The 18,879-nt window shown below is 34.7% G+C and overlaps 3 protein-coding genes across 5 annotated transcripts; all 3 read right to left on the reverse strand.

Annotated features, from left to right (window-relative positions):
* Positions 1-524: 524 nt before the first annotated feature.
* On the reverse strand, positions 525-3,221 carry LOC122317792. Its single transcript, XM_043134804.1, has 4 exons — positions 3,024-3,221; positions 1,661-2,595; positions 1,078-1,222; positions 525-931 (listed from the first exon to the last, which is right to left on the reverse strand). The coding sequence occupies exons 2-4, from the start codon at positions 2,208-2,210 to the stop codon at positions 871-873; spliced, it is 756 nt and encodes a 251-aa protein (XP_042990738.1). The 5' UTR covers positions 2,211-2,595; positions 3,024-3,221; the 3' UTR covers positions 525-870.
* Positions 3,222-6,691: 3,470 nt separating this feature from the next.
* LOC122317793 (galactokinase-like) lies at positions 6,692-14,593 on the reverse strand. Of its 2 annotated transcripts, none has more exons than XM_043134817.1 (14): positions 14,381-14,593; positions 13,044-13,310; positions 12,552-12,736; positions 12,186-12,232; positions 11,575-11,669; positions 11,352-11,434; positions 10,689-10,757; positions 10,353-10,538; positions 9,767-9,901; positions 9,509-9,643; positions 8,742-8,812; positions 8,041-8,118; positions 7,319-7,460; positions 6,692-7,237 (listed from the first exon to the last, which is right to left on the reverse strand). In XM_043134817.1, exons 2-14 carry the CDS (start codon positions 13,207-13,209, stop codon positions 7,127-7,129), a joined length of 1,503 nt encoding a protein of 500 aa, XP_042990751.1. In that variant the 5' UTR covers positions 13,210-13,310; positions 14,381-14,593; the 3' UTR covers positions 6,692-7,126. The 2 variants fall into 2 exon arrangements, with proteins under 2 accessions (XP_042990751.1, XP_042990757.1); XM_043134823.1 differs by lacking the exon at positions 14,381-14,593 and adding an exon at positions 14,061-14,313.
* Positions 14,594-15,134: 541 nt separating this feature from the next.
* Positions 15,135-18,072, reverse strand: LOC122317807 (GPN-loop GTPase QQT2-like). 2 transcript variants are annotated; one of them, XM_043134843.1, is made up of 7 exons: positions 17,849-18,072; positions 17,580-17,689; positions 17,094-17,232; positions 16,745-16,971; positions 16,016-16,306; positions 15,664-15,869; positions 15,135-15,569 (listed from the first exon to the last, which is right to left on the reverse strand). In XM_043134843.1, exons 2-7 carry the CDS (start codon positions 17,613-17,615, stop codon positions 15,290-15,292), a joined length of 1,179 nt encoding a protein of 392 aa, XP_042990777.1. In that variant the 5' UTR covers positions 17,616-17,689; positions 17,849-18,072; the 3' UTR covers positions 15,135-15,289. The 2 variants fall into 2 exon arrangements, with proteins under 2 accessions (XP_042990777.1, XP_042990769.1); XM_043134835.1 differs by having other exon boundaries at positions 17,580-17,705.
* Positions 18,073-18,879: the final 807 nt, after the last annotated feature.

The raw sequence follows: 18,879 nt of genomic DNA on the forward strand, positions 1-18,879 counted from the left end.
AATCATTTGATTTGCGACAACCAAATCTAAAAGTTGCATGTGAAGCCACCTGTGAAGACTCTGTGCCTCAGCATGTGCATCAAATACTAGACCCTTTATGGACAATTAGAAAACGAGCCATCCTATGTTGAATTACTAGAGGCTTTGAATTTTCTGGGAAGATTTCTGTCACGGGATCACCTGGTATATACCTCCAAAAGATCTCAAAGAAAAACAATTACTCCAGAGCTCTTCATTTGATTCACATTTTGACCATTTGGATGCTAATTAGAGCACCCAACAATAATCACACTGCAATCAGTTAGGAAAACCAGAGCACCATCACTGCATCCAGAGATTCCCTAATATTTTCTGCAGCAAATTAGCAATCCATGTAGCGCAAAGAACACCCGGAAAAAGTGGTAAAAACACTAGGTTCCTGTCATCCTGATAACAGCTTAAAGGTTGACCAAAAAGGTTTGGAGATCTATGGCAATCTCATACAGTTTATTCATTATACGACAACAAGATATGCAGAGGAGTGATTCGCTTGAATTTTGCAAGGCTGCATGAACTGCTTATAAATAAAATAACCATCCTCAATCAAACATAATTTGGCCAGGTTCGTTGCTACGGAGCAACTTGTGAAAAGTATTTGGCATCACTTATAAAAATTACACCTAAAACTTATACATTAATTTGACTCGGCCCCAATTTTACTTGATATACACAATAAAGGGGATAATTTACCCAAAAGATTCAGATTCATGTCACGTGTAAAAAAGAAAAAGTGAGGAAAAATGGTTTGCGGGAGAACTACAAAGGGCAACTCCGAAGTTTGTTCTCCAATGAAAACTAGGGCTGTTGCATTCACTTCAGTTATGCTCCCTTTCATCCCACAACTCTCATCAACTTTTCCGATGGATCAGAACCAGCCATTTGCTCTACCAAACTGCAATGTACCAACATAACAGATGATTTTTACTAGACTGCCTCATCACTATTGAACTCATGAATGACAAAAGTACAAACCAAAAAGAACAATTTCAATAAGGAGGGGAATATAGTTTATATAGCCAATTTGGACGATATACATACTTGAGAGACACAGAACCAGGTTCATTTGGCTCACTAGCAGACGGAAATGCATAGTACTGAACAGAAATCAAACCACTGTCTGTCGGTCCTGCTGACACAGGAGACCCTTGGAAGTTTACAGGTGATTTTCTACTAGACGACATTCCTGCAGCATTGACAATCTCATGAGAACGCAAAACAATGGTAGGAATACCAAAAAAAATCTTGATAGGTAAACAGCAATTTACACGACAATGATATAAACTTAAAGCAATGGAACGTTATAAGATTATAAAAACTAAAGTGAATGTTTAGCCTCTCATACAAAATCTAAGTGAATCTACTGAAGATTGATGGTGCATCTAAAGTACGACTTTGCATAATCAGGAAGTGCCATGCTGCTAGCTCACTGAACAACAAAAAGTAGTACTGAAGAAACCAGATATATTCCATAATCGTTATATAGTTCTTTCAGCATAGTACTCTAATTTGTCGGGTCAAATCTAACCCATCCATCTTCACAGGAAACAAGTCATGCAGTCAACCAAAATCCAATGCTAAAATGCGAAGTTAAATCAATATAAGTCCAATAGGAAAATATTACCTTGAAAGATTATTACAAGACAGAAGAGAATGGTCAACACCATGGCAAATATGCTGCTGCTATTAGGAGATGATGACTTAGCAGCTTTCATCTTCTTCAAGGCTTTCATTCGCTCAATCCTTGCCCTCTTCAACATGGCAAGTTCAGAGATCTCCTTGATTAGCTTCTGGTCAGCTGCATCCAATGATGGACCTCTGGGAGGTCTCGGAGGTTTTGGAGGTTTTTTATTGCTCGACTTTTTACGTTTATCCTTCACTGGTGTTATCTCAACATAATCTACATCCTCTACCCTCTCTAATATCTTGTTGCTAACCATCCTCACATTCTCAGGAGAAAATCCATTAGAGTTTGAAAAATCGCCACATGAACTCTGCTTATCTTCACTCTTGATGGGCCCATCAATGAACCCACCACAAATCTTCTCGAGCAATGTCCTTTCTTGCTTTGTAGCACCCAAAACAGGAGCTTTGATCGATTCTTCTTCACTAACTGTGAGCCCACTCTCAATATCACCTTCAAAATCTCTCTCTCTCGGAGTCATATGATCCATTCCAAACCCACAAACAAAATCTAATTATGTTCCTTCTCCACACACTCCAAATGGCAGAATCCACAATATCCCCAGAAGACCACCAAAAACTTTAGTCTTTGAAGTCAACCCATAACACAAATTGCCTCTCCGCAATATATATTAACTTCCTAAGCCAAAAGTGATCACAACTGAATCTACCTTCATTAAGTAAAGAACATTTCCAACTTGAGTCACAACCAAGGCCAGAAATCTTCACTATTGCTGTTTAACTTGTTTTGCGGCAGCTGACTGACTTTCTAGTGATAATCAACAGAAAGATAACAATTCCCCCATGTCTTTTCCCGGTGAATTCCACCCAAATGGCTATGTCCACAATAAGAACAATCCCAACAATGAACAGACCCTGCAATTATTGATGCGACAGAAAAATATCAATCAACTATCATCTGAAAATAATTGCATATAACTCTTGTGGTGATTTTAAAATACCAAAACAGACCAATGCAATGTTGAAAAATAAAGCCATAACCAATATGAAAATACTTGAAAATAAAGCAAAGAACAAATTCGGAGTATAACAAAAGTGGATTAAAAAATGTCAAAAAGAAAAAACGATTGCCAAAGCAACACTAAAGCATATAATCCCACAATCAATCAAACCCACGAGATATTACAAATCAACCCACCCATCAGAGTCCGTATATGGTTGCAATGCAACGAACGTAGTTAATATTCAGCACAAACCAAAGCCAAAATATAGAAAAACATAATAAATCAATCAATAAATACAAATAAAAAGCATTTTGAAGAATGAAACGGAAAAGTGAATACCTTTAACGCTAAGCGAAATAACCCCAGATCCGATGCCCGATGAGAAAATGCCACCGTAGAAAACGGAAGCCTTCTGCAGAGAGAGTGAGAGAGAAGGGGGAGGACATGCCACGAGGGGTTCAGGCCATAGGAATAGGGGGAGGAGAGCCGGGAAAGTGCTAGACTACATTGTTTTCTCAGAATTTAAGATTTAACAACTGTCTCTGTCGTTATTGTATAGAGTTTTGCTACGAATAATTATAATTGCGTATTGATATGTGTATTAATATTAATATTAATTTATATTTAAAATTTAAATTAATATTATTTTTAATAAAATTTATTTTTTAATTAATCACATCATATTAATATATAAATTAATACATAATTATATTTATAATTATATTTTTCTTTATTGTATTATTAGTTTTTAAAGATAAGTAATACTAAAATACACTACATGTGTTGTCGTCAGAGAAGCTTCACCGACACTTGTTAGTTCTATCCATTCCGCTTTGTAGTTTCTAGTTTCTACTTCTTCACATTTTTTTTTTCTTTTATTGTTTTTTTAATAAACACACATTTTGGTTTTTTAGGATCTTCCTTTTGTACTAATATTATACTTTTTAAATACCCAAAAAGCTGTCTGCATTCAAAGGTTATTTCTTTGGGTTGGGTACAATTGTAAATATATTTTGTTATGATTAACTTTCATAAGGAGTCATGAAAAATTCTTTGGGTGACAACCATAAAAAATATATTTGAAATTTATCATTTTACTTTATGTTTTTTTTTTTGTGCCAAAATAATTAAATTACTGTTTGGATAGTAAATTGATATAAAAGTTTAATAAAATATTATTATAATATTATTTTTTAATATTATTATTATTTTGATATTTGAAAATTTAAATTATTTATTATATTTTGTTTATAAATTTTTAAAAATTATAATAATAAAATAAGATGAAATGAAATATTTCTTATATATAAATCGAGCCTAAATAAATCCGAGCATTTTTTGCACAAGTTAGAAACGCCTAGCCAAATAAAGCTAGTCACTTTATTTTAAGAAAACTTTTTAAAACCCCTACCTAGGAAAAAAAGAACCCAATAACATGATTCTAATGGTGAATGCATATTTTATCAAGAAAAAAAAAGGTAAACTTAATATATTTGTTCGATCTATTTACAGCAACCCTTGCGATTTGAAATTCAAGATGAGTCACTCTTGAAGAGGGTTTGGGCACCCTCGAGATAAATTAAAATTTTGTACCCAACATTCAATGTCAATGAAAAGAAAGGAAATTCAAGATGAGTCTTAACAAAACACATTAAGATGTTTTATAGCGTACTTGCAAATATTAAGATCTAAACTGAGAAAATTAAATATATGTAAAGTGAGTTTATAAAACTTATTGGGTATTTAATGTATTTATTTATCATAGAAAATTAATGTTTCAAAATGAGAGAGAGATTTGAGAAAGTAATTTTTCTTTTTTAAAAAATAAAATCTATATACAGTTGTACTTGGCCTATTTGTTACTTTTAGGAGGAAAAAGATGTGGTGGGTGTATGGGATGACAAATGATATTTCATATTTTATTTTTTAATAGAAAAATTTATTCTTTTTTAAAAATAATGTATTATATTTACACAATTTATAACTATATTTACTATTACTCGTATAGAATTTAGAAAAAGGGATCCTCACATTAACAGTAAATCTATTATATATGTGTTTTACGACCGGTCCTACAAGCACTTTTGGTTTTAGAAAACGGTAATTTGTAATGAAAATTAAACGTTTGGGTTGATCTCGTCAGAAGTCTAAACAGCATTATTAGTCAAAAGTTAACATCTAACGGGAAGAATCCAACGTTTATATTTTTGAAGAGAAAGGGACAAAGAAAAGAAAAAAAAAAGGGAAGAGAGGACTAATTCCTTAGGCTTTCAAAACCCACTGAATCATAAACCAAATGACAGTCCATTGATTACTACAAAATCACAAAGTCACTTTCTTGTAAGCTTATAAAGGTAGAATATCTACTTTTTCTATGGATTGTGACTGCCCACCAAAATTAACACTAAACTGCATGTTTTTCTTTTTTCTATTTATTTTAATGAAATCATATATGTATATATATAAACATATATATTCTCATAAAAGGGACTTCGGTTGGCTTAACCCATTATAGTAGCCGAAGAGATAGAGACAGAAATAGACAGCGTATCACATAATATCAATGGGTGGATGGACCAAACCCACAAGGGCAACGAGAGGGAGGGAAGATGTTTGAGATCTCAGAGGATTCTATTAAGTTTGGATGTTCCATAGTTGGGAGGATAATCTGGACCCACTTGGTTTTTGGATGTGCGATTTGGTCCCAAAACTATTGCCTGTTACTTTCTTGGGTGGATTTATCTGTATATCACTGTTGACTGTATTTGGTTGAGATATCGGTTAGCATAATGAATAGTACTAAAGATAAGATCAACCTAATAGTGGTTTGAGGTCTTAAAGAATAACGTATGCATATTTGTTGAGAGAATTGGTTAGTATAACAGTCAATTCTCAACATCGATGACAGTTATTTCCTTTCCACCACTTCCCAGAATTATTAGACAAGATCAACTAAAATCACCTCGCCCGAATGACTTTTGAATATTATTGGGTTGAATGTGTCCTTTCCCTCGTCATCTAACAATCCAAGAAAACAAACTTCATGCCTCCATGATACGTTCAAAGCATCTAACACCTTGGACTTTCATTAAGCTGCCAAAAGCTTAAACTCTGATATTATCGTTATTGCTGTACTCGCGCATGGGTTAGAATTCCCTCCATGTCACAACTACTTGGAGAGGCCCATGCATGCTTACTGTCATCAAGGCAGACTCTACTTCTCCTCCATTAGTGTCATCAATGCTTCCTACCTACATTCTTTTTTATACAGTTTACAAGTCCAATACTTTCCCTGGCTTTTGTACACGCTTATATTCTCTATATTTTATGTGCACATAAACTACCAAAATGTTATTTTTTCAATGAACGAAAATTGGAATAATAGCATATTCTTAAAAGTTAGATCTAAATCTTATTTTTTTCAAATCTCAAATTTTTCATATACTAAGAAAATGGTCAGCTTGGGCCCGCTCAACTAAACATTTTTTTTTTGGTTAAGTAATTAAACATTTAGGTTTGGTTTAACCAAAATTTTCAGACGAAAATTTTGAATTTTAAAATGAAATATTAAAATATTATATATTAATATTATTATTATTTTGAGATTAAAAAAATAAAAATAAATAAATTATTTATTATATTTTATATAAAGATTTAAAAAAATTATAATAATAAGATAAAAATTTTAAATTTAAAATAAAAATTTCTAATTGTCAAACTGAACTTAAGATTGCAGAGTGCAGAATCACGGGAGATTCGATAACAAAAATCCATGTTGGCCCATCGAGATAGTCTTTAAGTGATGACAGCCACCCAAACTCAATGGCCCCACAGCCTACTAATACACATGCAGATTGAAACCCATTTTAATTAGTGGACCATCACGACGGATGAGGAAATATCCTGAACCGGTTTTGTCTCTACCTCTAGCCAGAAGACCCGGCAATTTTCGGACAGGGCAAACAATGATTCGGGTTCCTCCATTCTTTTGCTCACATCTCATCCACTAATACTGGTGAACATTGTCATTAGTAATGAAATATTGTAATCGAGTAGCTCTGCTGAAATGGGCAGAATTTGGTATCATAGTAATTTCCTTTCACAGGCAACAAACTCTGTTTATTTTCGGCCAACCCTAGGATTTGTGACAACGACGTCGATAAAAGTCCATTTCACTTAAAAACTCTTTTTTTTTTTTTATAAGTAATAATTTTATTGAAGAAATAGGCATACCAAGTACACAGGAGTATACAAAGGATAAACCTACAACTTCCAGAAACAAAAAGAAAAAAAACCCAGAACCCTAAAAAAATTCTAAAATTATCTCGTTGGATTTTGTTCAACTAGACGAGATTCTTTATGTGGTTTCTCGGCACAAGTTAATAGCAGCAGTTGCTGTTTCTCTACCCAATAAAAGGAAAAGGGCGAGCAAGTGACACATACTAAAACTTGAAGATCGCAGCACCACTTGACGGCTTGGAAGCAAAAATATACAGGCCAAGATCGTTCTTGTTAATGATCCCTTTGTCAATCCTTAACTGGTAGAACCGTTCCTGATACAAATACGAATTCATCAATTGTTTATTCCAATAATGTATGGATAACTTTCCATCTAGGAACAATTGAAGGCTAACCTTCAAATTGAGGATAAACTGTGGTACAATGCTCTCTTTCACCAAAGCGACTGAACAACCACCCCATCCAGCTCCTGTAAGTCTTGCCCCAAAGGCACCGTGTTCCCGACATAAATTTACAAGTTCTTCCAGCTCAGGACAGCTAGTTAAGATTAAAAAGAAGAAAGAAAAATTTAACACGAATGTATAACGTGAGCCAGGCTGGGCATATTTCATGAAGTAATAGCTACTGCAGAGTAGATGCATTTATGTTAGATTTAGACTGCTTTTCTTTCAATAATTATATAGGTTGCAATGCCAAAAAGAAGTGCATGATGAGAATCTCGTAAAAGGCTTCATTTTTCCAAATAAAAACATAGAATGTGCGATATTTATAAATGAAAATTTGTTACACAGAGCATGTAGCCTGTACATGCAAGCTGCATATTTATATTGGACCTTTGCGTCTTTTTTATGTGGTTTCTCACTAAGGGAAATACTCTAGTCACAAAAGAATTACACAAAAGCCATCCTACAAACTGATGTGGCTTCATTTGATTTATTAGATTGTAAAATTACTTTTATTGTAAAGTAAATCTAATAGATTAAATGAATTCACGTCAGTTTGTAGGATTATTTTCTATAATTCATCTGTGGATGTAGCAGTACTATCTCACTGATGATGAGGAACTAGTGAAAGTGCATGCATGCACATTCTGGAAGCCAATTTTGAAAAGTTGTACCTGCATTCGTACAAAACGCTACAGCTGGAATGGCTCTCGTTCATAAGGTCACCAAGCTTCTTCAGCTTGTCCTCCTCACTGCAAGAACAATTAATTGAAACTTTCTCGAGAAACTGGAACTTAGACAATAAAATAAGAAGGTTCTGCAACATCTACATCTATTTTAAAAGGCAGAAACTTAGATTGACTCAAAAGAAAATAATACGAAAAACTACACTCAGCCACATTGCAAAGTTCTCTTGGGAAGAGCTTCAATCAATAACTAAATTTCGGTTCCCAATTCCCAGCCTAGTTCATAACACCCCAAATTCGTATTGGAGCAACCGAATGACGACACATTTCATGAACATAACAACCAGGAACATAGAATGCACATATCATGATGACTATGTATCATGCGGACGTCAACATGCCACAACCCTCCTTTTCTGGGCATGTAGCAGACTTGAGAAAGGATTATGAACCAACAATTTCAAAACTCTAATTAAAGAAGTAACAATCGATAGGTCTAGGCTTATGAGTTTCCTGTGCATAGAGCATGTGCAATCCAAAATTAGATTATTATTTTTTTCAAGTAATTTGATTCATGTATCTGTAATAGTTTAACAATGCTCAATTTGATTGGTACTTAAAAGAAAAAGGAGCATTTATGAGCGCCAAAAAAAAAACAAAGAAGCTAGGATCAATTAGATATAACTGACCTTAACTCTGATGCCACAGTGTCCTTAAAGGCATATACTCGCCTGGCCTCAGAATACACATGAGCAGCTCGCTAAAAGACAAGTTTATCATAAAGAAATAACATCTTGAATCAGAAATGGACAAATAAATCACTTACTAATGATTGGACTACATGACAAAAAATGCTACTCGGAAGGGGGAATAAAGAAAAAAGATATTTCCAAACAAAAGCATACATGATTTACTCTGAATGTTTTAAGTTCTCTTTTGTGGTAAAAATAAAATAAAAATTTGCAAGAGGAACCAAATCTTAAAATAAGAATGTAGTAAGATTAAAGTTTGACTTCTGAATTATTAAGAATATAATGCGAAATGGTTAACCATTTGGAAAAGTTAATTTTAAATATCCTAAATACTTGTTAATACTACAATGCTGGTAAGGACATAACATAAGTATATCTGGGGGATCTCCTAGAAAGAGAAAGCTACTCTCAGAATTATTCTACCTCTCCCAAACAAGACAAATCATGAGCTTGTGACATAGATTGGTGACCAAGAAAGCTTGGGGCAGTATGAAGGTAACATTAGCCGGTGCTTCCCAACAACTCCTCATTATATTCAGGCATTCAGAAAGTCTGCCTCCATTTTAAACCAGTTTTAATGATAATTAAAAAAATAAAGAAATGGAAAATAAGAACATGAAAGATTCATAAATTTCAAATCTTAGGTTAACTATGAAATGGGTTAAAAGTAGCTGTCCATCTATGAAATACAAACAAGAATGTACCTGATGCAACTTAAAGTTCTTGGCAGCTTTCAACACATCGAGAGAAGTTGGAGAATTGCCAAAAACTGATGGAAGCTTTTCCTCCATGATCATTTCAATCTCTTCAGCTGTATATGGTTCCTCTTTCAGGAATTTCTAATGAAAGACAGAGTTTAAATACATACATAAATCCAGAATATCCAACAAACATGTATCACCCCATGATCAGTTTGTCATAGCATAATTCCAAAGGTTGTAGAAGATAGGCAAAAGAAATACCTTAACAGCAAGGACAGGATCGGAAGATCCATGATCACGGGCAAATGATACACACAACCCCTCAACATCCGAAAGTGTTTTCACATTTGATCCTGCCTCTTTTGGTTTCATTCCCAGCTTTATACCAAGCACAATCTGAAGAAGTTTGACGGCACACAGCGTGATTCTCTATTTGATAGATCAAATCACCCATATAGAGATGATGTATGAAAGAAAAAAGTTGTTACCCTTGCAATTTGCAAGCCAGTTAACCATATATCTCTTTTTTCAGAAAAAGAAAGTTCAGTTTCTTCAGTTAGAATAATGGGATCTTCAAGTGATTATACTCACTTAGATCACTAACTCAAACTTTATCTCTTGCACTCAGAAGGAAAAAAAAAAAAAAAAAAAAAATTTGAAGCAAAACTCCTCAATATTTCCCTTTAGCCGCCCATCTCCTTCCAACTTGGTTGAAAAGTAATTGGCAAGTGTCTTGAAAATCATAATACGAAAACCAAAGCGGGCATACTGAAATCAAATATAAGGGACAGCGAGGCAGGTTTATGAATATTTCATGTTCAAGACTATAAGAAAAATTGACACTTACAGCAGCCAGCTGGCATTCAACAACCCTGTTATTGTAATTTGTAGCAGCTGTGACTGCTTTCTGAGATTCTGCCAGAGAATGGGCTACTACAAAAATCCCACCAGCAGGAAGTTCCACATCAGTAGCTTGAATAGGGTTGAAATCAATCAACTCTGCAAACCCAGATTTGGCCATTACAGAGATTGCCTGCCACGTGAAGGACTGGTTGGTCAGGTAGATTAAACTATACCAATGCGATTAGACAGGCAAAAAATCAAATACTAATCAGAGATATTTGATGGTCAATGCAGAAAATTAGAACAGAATTAATCATTACGAAACAAAAATATGTATTACCTGATCCATTCCGCCAGATTGTGTCCCAATGTGTCGTTCACATTCACATGTAAGTTGGGCAATTTCTTTCTGTTAAAATAGAAACATATGTTACGATCCGAAAGGATTTAACGAATAAACAGACAAATAGGAGTAAAATGTTTACCAGAGGTACAGAACAAGCGGATTTTCCAACTTAATTATAGTACTAAAGATTCCAAGATAATTTTATTGGCTAAATTCCACATGAGTAATGTATGCTTGAAATCAGTTACAAGTTTGACACCATAGCTTAGGAAAATGAATTGCAAACTTCAACAAGGTTGAATCCCCAAGTTCAGAAGTAATAAATGCACAGCCTATGTAAATACAAGTAAAAATGCAAGTACTAAAAAACAAATAAATTCTTTACTACAAGTCAGATGCACTCCAAATTAAAATGATCGTTTGTTTATGCTGTTCTAAGGCATAAGAGGGGAAGAGAGAGAACCCTCTATCTATCATTACAATTTTGCACAAAATAGGTCACTTTGTGCAGAAGATGTACTTTAGGAAGAGCTTCCAAGCAAAGGGTACATATGCCCCACTTGGTATTTAATAAGTGATTTTGAACTAAAATGTTCCACTGAAGACAACAGGGAGATTCCATAATATACAATTGGTGAAATAATGGTTAATATGTACCTTCGGGAAGTTCACATCAAAAGCAGCCATGATAGCAATTGTGGAAGAGCAAACAAATGCAGCAGAACTTGATAATCCAGATCCTAAATTAAAGGAAAAAAATGAAGACACCAGTATGAAGGTAAACAATAACAATATTGTCATAGTAAAAACATGGCAAACAAATCAACTCCTATTGAACATCATGGCCAATGCCATTCTACGTGAATAATGGGAAATGCACCTGTAGGAACTGTTCCATCCACAAGAACATCAAGTCCAACTGGTGAACCAGCATTAACTCCTTTTAATTTAGCGTATTCATAATAGCCTTTGTACCTGGAGAATAAAGACCATCATTTTCTGCTGAGAAGTAAAGAAGTAGCTAATTGATAATTTGTACATGTTTATCAAATTAATGCAAAGAGAAATCGTTATTGAAGAGATATGGAATAATAAAAAGTCCAGTCTTCACATACATTAACTTTTGAATTTAGAAACTACTTTAAATTTGATTGCCCTTCTACCATGCAAAGAAGCTCTCCTTCCACCCATCGCACAAAATTTATTTCAACAACTTTGAAACAGGTGAAGTTCTTGCAAGTGATGAGTCAGACTAGGGGAACTAAATTAGGTTAAATTCAAAGCAAACATACATTATATTTTCAAGGTCATTTGAGGCAAAACTACAGCACAACATCAATTCAGTTTTGCATTTAGTTCATGAACTTCTACAGAGGGTTTATATAAGAAGTTTTAATTTAAGAATTAATCATTGAATCTAGAAGAGTGACATTAACATAGAACGCAGTCACAGAGAGAATATATCTAGAAGTACGGTCTTTCATTTCTCACCCACAAATAAAATAATGGCCCCACTTGTGATCCTTCAAGTTAATTTCCTGCACAATAAACAATGTCAAATTTTGATATTAAATTTAGATTTTTATAGAGGTGGACATGGACTACAAGTGACATCGTACTATGAGATCTGAAATTTTTAACAGCATAACAATGGTTTTAACGTCAATCTAAGCCAGGAATTACAAGGCAGCAAATCACAACGGATGCAATCTTAGAGGGACGAAGTAACATCAACAATTCCAATTTAAATTATCGAGTCCAAAATGCCAAAGATATAATGCACACACACCAAGGGATACGATTCTAGCTACAAAACTCAATTGGAGTAACAAAATATTATCAGCATTATTCGTTTACCTGGTCAGGATCAGCGGGATACGTGCACATGGTGTACTTATCATTGACATTAGCAATTCTGAGAACCTTTTCTGCGTCTCCCTCATCGTGCTTTCGGATTGCCACTACCGTGTCTTGCCGTATTGCCATCGGCAGCACCGAGTAACCTTCGTAGTCAATGTGCTCCCCGATCAAGTTCACTCTTCCTGCACGCAGGAAATCAATCACTAACAGTCCGGTTCTCAATCTATCATCAAGATTTTCTACGTCCAAAACTCAACGGAAATAAAAAATTTTATGATAATAAGTCCGTATTGCATCAAAAGAACAGTGTGTGTTGCACACAAAGAGGTTAGATTCATTTCCAATAATCTAAGATTCAGGAAAAAGTAGATTTTCAAAGAGTTTAATCATTAGCGAGGAACTCGTGAAATCCATTTTCGGAACCATAAGATTTCCTCGGCAACCAAAAACAGATATTAAAGGAGAGGAAGAGAGGCAGCTAACGCTAACCTGGAGAGCGAGCAAAGACGTGAGGAGGATGACCAAAAACCTCGAGAAACTTGGACTTGAGATTGTCAAATCGAAGCTGGGCCTCCTCGAGCGGGGAGCCGTCGCCGTAGACAGGCTCCAGTGATGAAAACACGGGTATCGGGAGCCCATCGTGCTGCTTCGCCATTTGATTGTAACCGTAGAACTAACTCGGAGATCAGGGCCAGCACCACTACCGAAGTCTCCTTTTGTGTGTGTCTCGAGAATCTTGGCTTTTTGTTGGGGAATCTGATTCGGATGAAGAAGATGAACAGCAATTAATTTTAATAATTTTAAAATCTATACACTTTTATATAATTGTTAATAATAATTAATTAAATTACCTTTTCAAAAAAAGAAAAAAAAAATTAAATTGCTTTTGGTTATGGTCAATCTTTTTTAACGGATTAGCTCCCGGATAAATCTTTTAACAGTTAGACATTATCAAATCAAATCATTATCCTTTGCATGAAAATTCTTTTCGATCTAATTAATTTCAAGATAATTAAATTAGTTAAAAAAATTTGTGAGAATTTATTTTCATGCTAGTTATTCCGTTTTGTAATTATTATTAAAATTTTATTTTATATAAATAAAATTACATATTAATCTATATATCAATACGAATTATTTTATATTTAAAATTAAAATTAAAATTATTTTTAATAAAATATAAATAAATTAATTAAATAAAAAGAGAAATGTTAAACCAACGTGCTGACGTGATAGTCTTATTTTTATAAAAAGAAAAATAATATTTGTAATCGTAATTATACAAGTGATGTGCAGTAATTTTAAAAAAAAGAATTAATATAAGATTTATATAAAAAAAACTAACTTTATAATCGTAAATTCTACTTTTTTTTCAAAATGATTATGCGATGTTTATAATTTTATAACTGTATATAACACTGCTCATCATAAGTGGAAGGATACGATGGGCAAAACTTTATTTTATGAAAATAAGAGAAATAGCGGTTTCCTTTGAACTCCCTTCACCTTCTCCCATCTCTCAGGCCTACTCTTTTTCATTTTTCCGTTCGTTCTTCAAACGGCTGGAACCAGAGAATATGTCTTCTCCCATCAAACACATCACTTGCTTTTTCACTTGGTGGGGCAAAGTCAAATGGCTACAACATAGGCTTTTTCTGCTCTTCTTAATCTTCTCCCATCTCTCAAACCATAATCTATGGGTGAATGTGCTTTTTATTGCATTAAGTGAAACAGACAGTACTAAAACAGAGACTATCAAAACAGAGACCGCCTAAAAGAAACATACTGATCGAAACAAAGACCACCTGAAACAGACAATAACGAACCTGATTTGCAACCAAAATTTAGATGGCAACTTCAGATGGAAGAGAGAAATTTCCAAGTGGTCTCTTGATAAAACTGACGGAAGACGGAAGAACAGAAGAACAGACAACAATTTTAGATAATATAAAATAGAGAGAAATTTTGGACGGAAGAACAATAGTTTTATATGGCAATTTCAGAGGGAGAGAACTTTCAATTTCAGACGGAAGAGGTGAAACTAACGAGTTGACGGCTAAGGTTTTGTTTTAAATAAATAAAAAATAATAATGTGCCATGTCAGCAGGTAAGGAACAATGCGTTTTTTGGACGTACACGTAGCAGGACTCTATTTTGAAAGAAAATGGCCCGCCCAAATATGGGCAAGTTTTTGACAGGTAACGATCAGATGGGCATGCATCTGTCATTGATTGATCCACGAAAAGGGATGCATCAATGTCAGTGTTTAACGTTGCAATAGGTCCCACAATAATAAAGGAATCCAAATTCATTGTTAAAGGCAGAATAATGAAATTAATTATTAATGGGAATCTCTGATTTTACTGTCAATTATGCTTTTTGACATCTTCTCATTTAGTTTTTGGCACTTTCTGCTCATTCATTCCACGTTCTGGGGAATTTTTTTTACAAGTTTGCTCTTCCCTCTCGTCAAAAAATAGCATTAAAATCAGTATAAATTCATGTTCAGGTAAACAATCTGAGCAGGTAAAAAGTTCTGAAAAAACAGAAGAAAAAATAACAATCAAGACCAACAACAGCTAAAACTCAATCATACTGCAGAAACTTCAATAATCAGACTTGTAAATAGCAAACACAATACCATAATCCTATATGGCGTTAAATTAGAGGTTTAGTTAGTTGTTAAGGTCCTATACAAAATTTTGTTTCAAGAAAACTACATTGGAATAGGTGTACTAAAAGGAGAATCTAGCAACTTCTTCATCTTCATCCTCATCGATAACATCTTCCTCTTCAGTAAATTCCTCATAGTCATCATCATCTTCCCCTTCTATTTCTTTATCTTCTTCATCCATCACAGTTTTATTATGGTCTTTTTTGTCCTTCAGACCAGTGTTCAAGACGACAGTTTCTCCCCTTGATTTTTCCATATCCTTCCTCAACTTATCCATGTTTTCCTTCCTGCGTTCTTCCTCCAAGCATTGCTTCTCAGCCCGTCTCTTGTCAAGATCAGCCCTACACAAACAAGAATTAGCAGCAAAATTAGTAGAAATTTGACTATTTAATATGAGAGAGAGACAGGAAAATATTTTTCAAGTTGTAACAATACTTATAGTTCTCCATGTATTCCTCTGCAATTGCATCAATGGCCTTAAAGAATTCCTCCATTCCAGCACCAGTAACAGCAGACACTCCAACAGTACGTAAATTCTTGTAGAACTCATCCAGCACAAGACACAGGCTCTGACTCAAAGTTGATGTGTATGATTCATCTGAACTTACTGCTGCTTGAAATGCCTCAAAGTCTTCCATCCACTGCATGCACATCAGCATCCAAGACAAGGAAATAAATACAAAGGGAAACCTATATGCAAGTCAAAAAGACAGCAGTCTTGTTGAATGTAGTAAACAATATTACTCCACTATAACACATTCACATCAAGGGTCAATGAAAATCATACCTCCAAGGCAAATTGATGTTTAGCCACATCAGTCTTGTTGAATGCCAGCACAACAGGCAACCTAGTTTTGTAAAGTATACTACAAGCATATAGCATATTGCTCATGAAAGTCACTGGACTTGATGAACGAGGTGTATCGACTACATAAGCAATAACAGTAGGGAAGGTTGATGCAAAAGCTTCTGTAATGATGGCACCCGAAGCAGACCAAGTGAATATTTCAATCTGACCAGGAGTATCCACAAGAACATAATCAAGCTGATCTGCTCGCCTCTCAATAACAGAAATAACCTGTTGGGAATTATAAATATCAGTATACATATAAATACTCGGTGAAAATGAATAAAAGAACAAATCAGAGATAAGAGTTGAAGCGAGAGCATAAACCAATAAATAAGAAGATCCTGTGGCTACAGAGTATACATAGCTGAAAAGTGCTCAGCATATGCAATCACTTTGATAATTTTTTTTTTTTTAGTATCACTTTGATATTGCACCAAATGCATAGTCTATATGCTTAAACTAGCCAATTGCAACCTAACCACTTATCCTAGAATCTTTGCAATTGTGATAGTCCAGATAGGACACTGAAAATTGGTGCAAGACCACCTAGAGGTCACAGAGCCATGGCCTCCTCTGGCCTCATCAAAAGCAGAGGTTGAACTGAGCAGCATAAGGCATTAGGACATTAATGTACATTAAAGCATATATTTCAAATTTAATATTTACCTCATCAAACTTTGTAGCAAACAAGTTGAGTGATGTCAAAATTCCGCCATTAGGTCCTAGATTGAACTGTTTCATCACTTCCTTGTACTTCACAGTGTCTCTTATATCAATGTTAGCGCTAAATGGGAGGGTCATCACAGCAGGGTCAAGGTTCATCACATAACCCCGAATGTTGGAAGCCTGGGTGTGGCAAACCAGCCTATGAAGAAATGTCGTTTTTCCACTCCCTAATCATACCTAAAACCAATTATTATCTCCCAACTAGTAACACAATGAAATAGTTTTTGAAAACCTGGACACGAACAAAATATAAAAAAGCAACTTTCAAACAAAGCCACTGCGACATTACCGGCCATTCCTACAACAATAATAATAACTGGTTTCCTCTTGAAGTTGGTAGTCGAAGTCCCTGCCTGCTCAGATGATGCCCCCTCAATATGCAGCTTATTCATTGACTCGTTAAGGTCCTTCTTTTCCTTATCCTTTGCCTATGATGTACGATCAAACAATAAAAAATAAGAGATGCGCCATTTTCAAAACAAATTAAGCTCAAATCTGAATTGGGTCAGTCAGAACAAGTACAAAAGGGTGGGGAAACCCAAAAACAAAATTTTCACTAGATATCATAGATGCTTCTATAATTTGGGACCAGGACCAAGAGAGCCTAAACTAAATAGAGTTTTTAACCTCAGGTCCTCATTAAAGCTAAAACATTAGCTCAGAATACAAATTTTGAAAACTTTTCCTGTCGTTTTCTCCCGAACCAAACAGAGACAACCACAAACAACAAAACTATGGAAAAAAAGGCGGAGAGATGCGAGTGTGAGCATTTTACTTGAATGTTTGATGAGTCCTTGGAGTCCATTTGCATTAGTGTGCTCTTTCCGTCTGATGAATTGATATTCAGATTGTGGAAGTCAGAATCAACGTCCTATTTGTACGAGCCTGCGATATCCACCGACTAAAAAAAGAAGGCTCAGATTCCAGGCTTTCTTATATAACTTTCTTTTGGGGACAACCAGGAGAAGAATTTGGTTTTTAAAAACAAGGGTTTCGAGATAGAAGAGGCTGTACTGAAGAGAAGGCTACAAGCGGATCCCTGACCTGCGTTAGAGCGTCGGTAGGGGTTTTAGGCTTTAGCAGGGTTCCTCCTTGTTTTACCCTTCCGCCGAGCGCCTTTCTCCGGGAAAGCTGAAGATATTTTGCTTTATTATTTTTAGGCCCAGGTTTCGCGAATTGTCGGGAAAACTAGGGGTGGGCAGCGGGCCCGCACTCCGCTACCGTGCCCCCGCACGACAGGGCAGGCAACACCGTCTCGCATTTCTTCCGTTCCACTCTTACCTCTATATAAAAATATAAATATTTATATATACAAAAATATAAATATAAATATATGTTTATATTTTACAAATTTATATATATAAATATATATATTACAATTTCTTAAGTTTATTTACAAAGTATATATTAGTAAATTTAAAAATTATATAGTTTAAAAATTACTACACTATAACTTATACAAAATATGTATTAGCAAATTTAAAAACTACATAATTGTTAAATTATAGTCATATTTAGATCTAAAAATATATTTTTTTATCATTTTTGGATCTAAAAATAACTTTTTAATATAGTAAAATGTAATCTATATTTAAAATGAAAATGAGGAGGGGCAGGACGGATTGAGTATCCACCTTGCACCCCGCCTAGCGGGGCAGGCTACCCTACCCACAGGATGTGGGGGCGGGTGGCGAGGAGGAAAACCCCCACCACCGCACCATGCGGGGCGGGGTGCGGGAGGTAAAACCCACCGCTCCGGGAATATAAAATAAAATAAAAATTTGTGTTAGTTCTTCCGTTATAAGAGATTAGAACATTCCTGCCATAGTTCTTGCTATGGTAGAATTATTATAAACCTAAAACCTTTTCTTCTTCTTATTTTTCTATAAGAAACTTTTAGAATTGTCTCAAAATAAAATGATTTTCCGTCCATATTAAAGCATTTTTTACAACTTCTTCTTTTTTCTCAAAACAAAATTAAATTAGATTATAATGTGAGAATATGTTATCAAACCTCATATCTCTCTCAAAACTATTATATTCTTAGCTCGTCAAATATATGTCAAATGGTAGAA

Source organism: Carya illinoinensis, chromosome 1 (genome assembly GCF_018687715.1).
Source record: "Carya illinoinensis cultivar Pawnee chromosome 1, C.illinoinensisPawnee_v1, whole genome shotgun sequence".
NCBI lineage: Eukaryota > Viridiplantae > Streptophyta > Magnoliopsida > Fagales > Juglandaceae > Carya > Carya illinoinensis.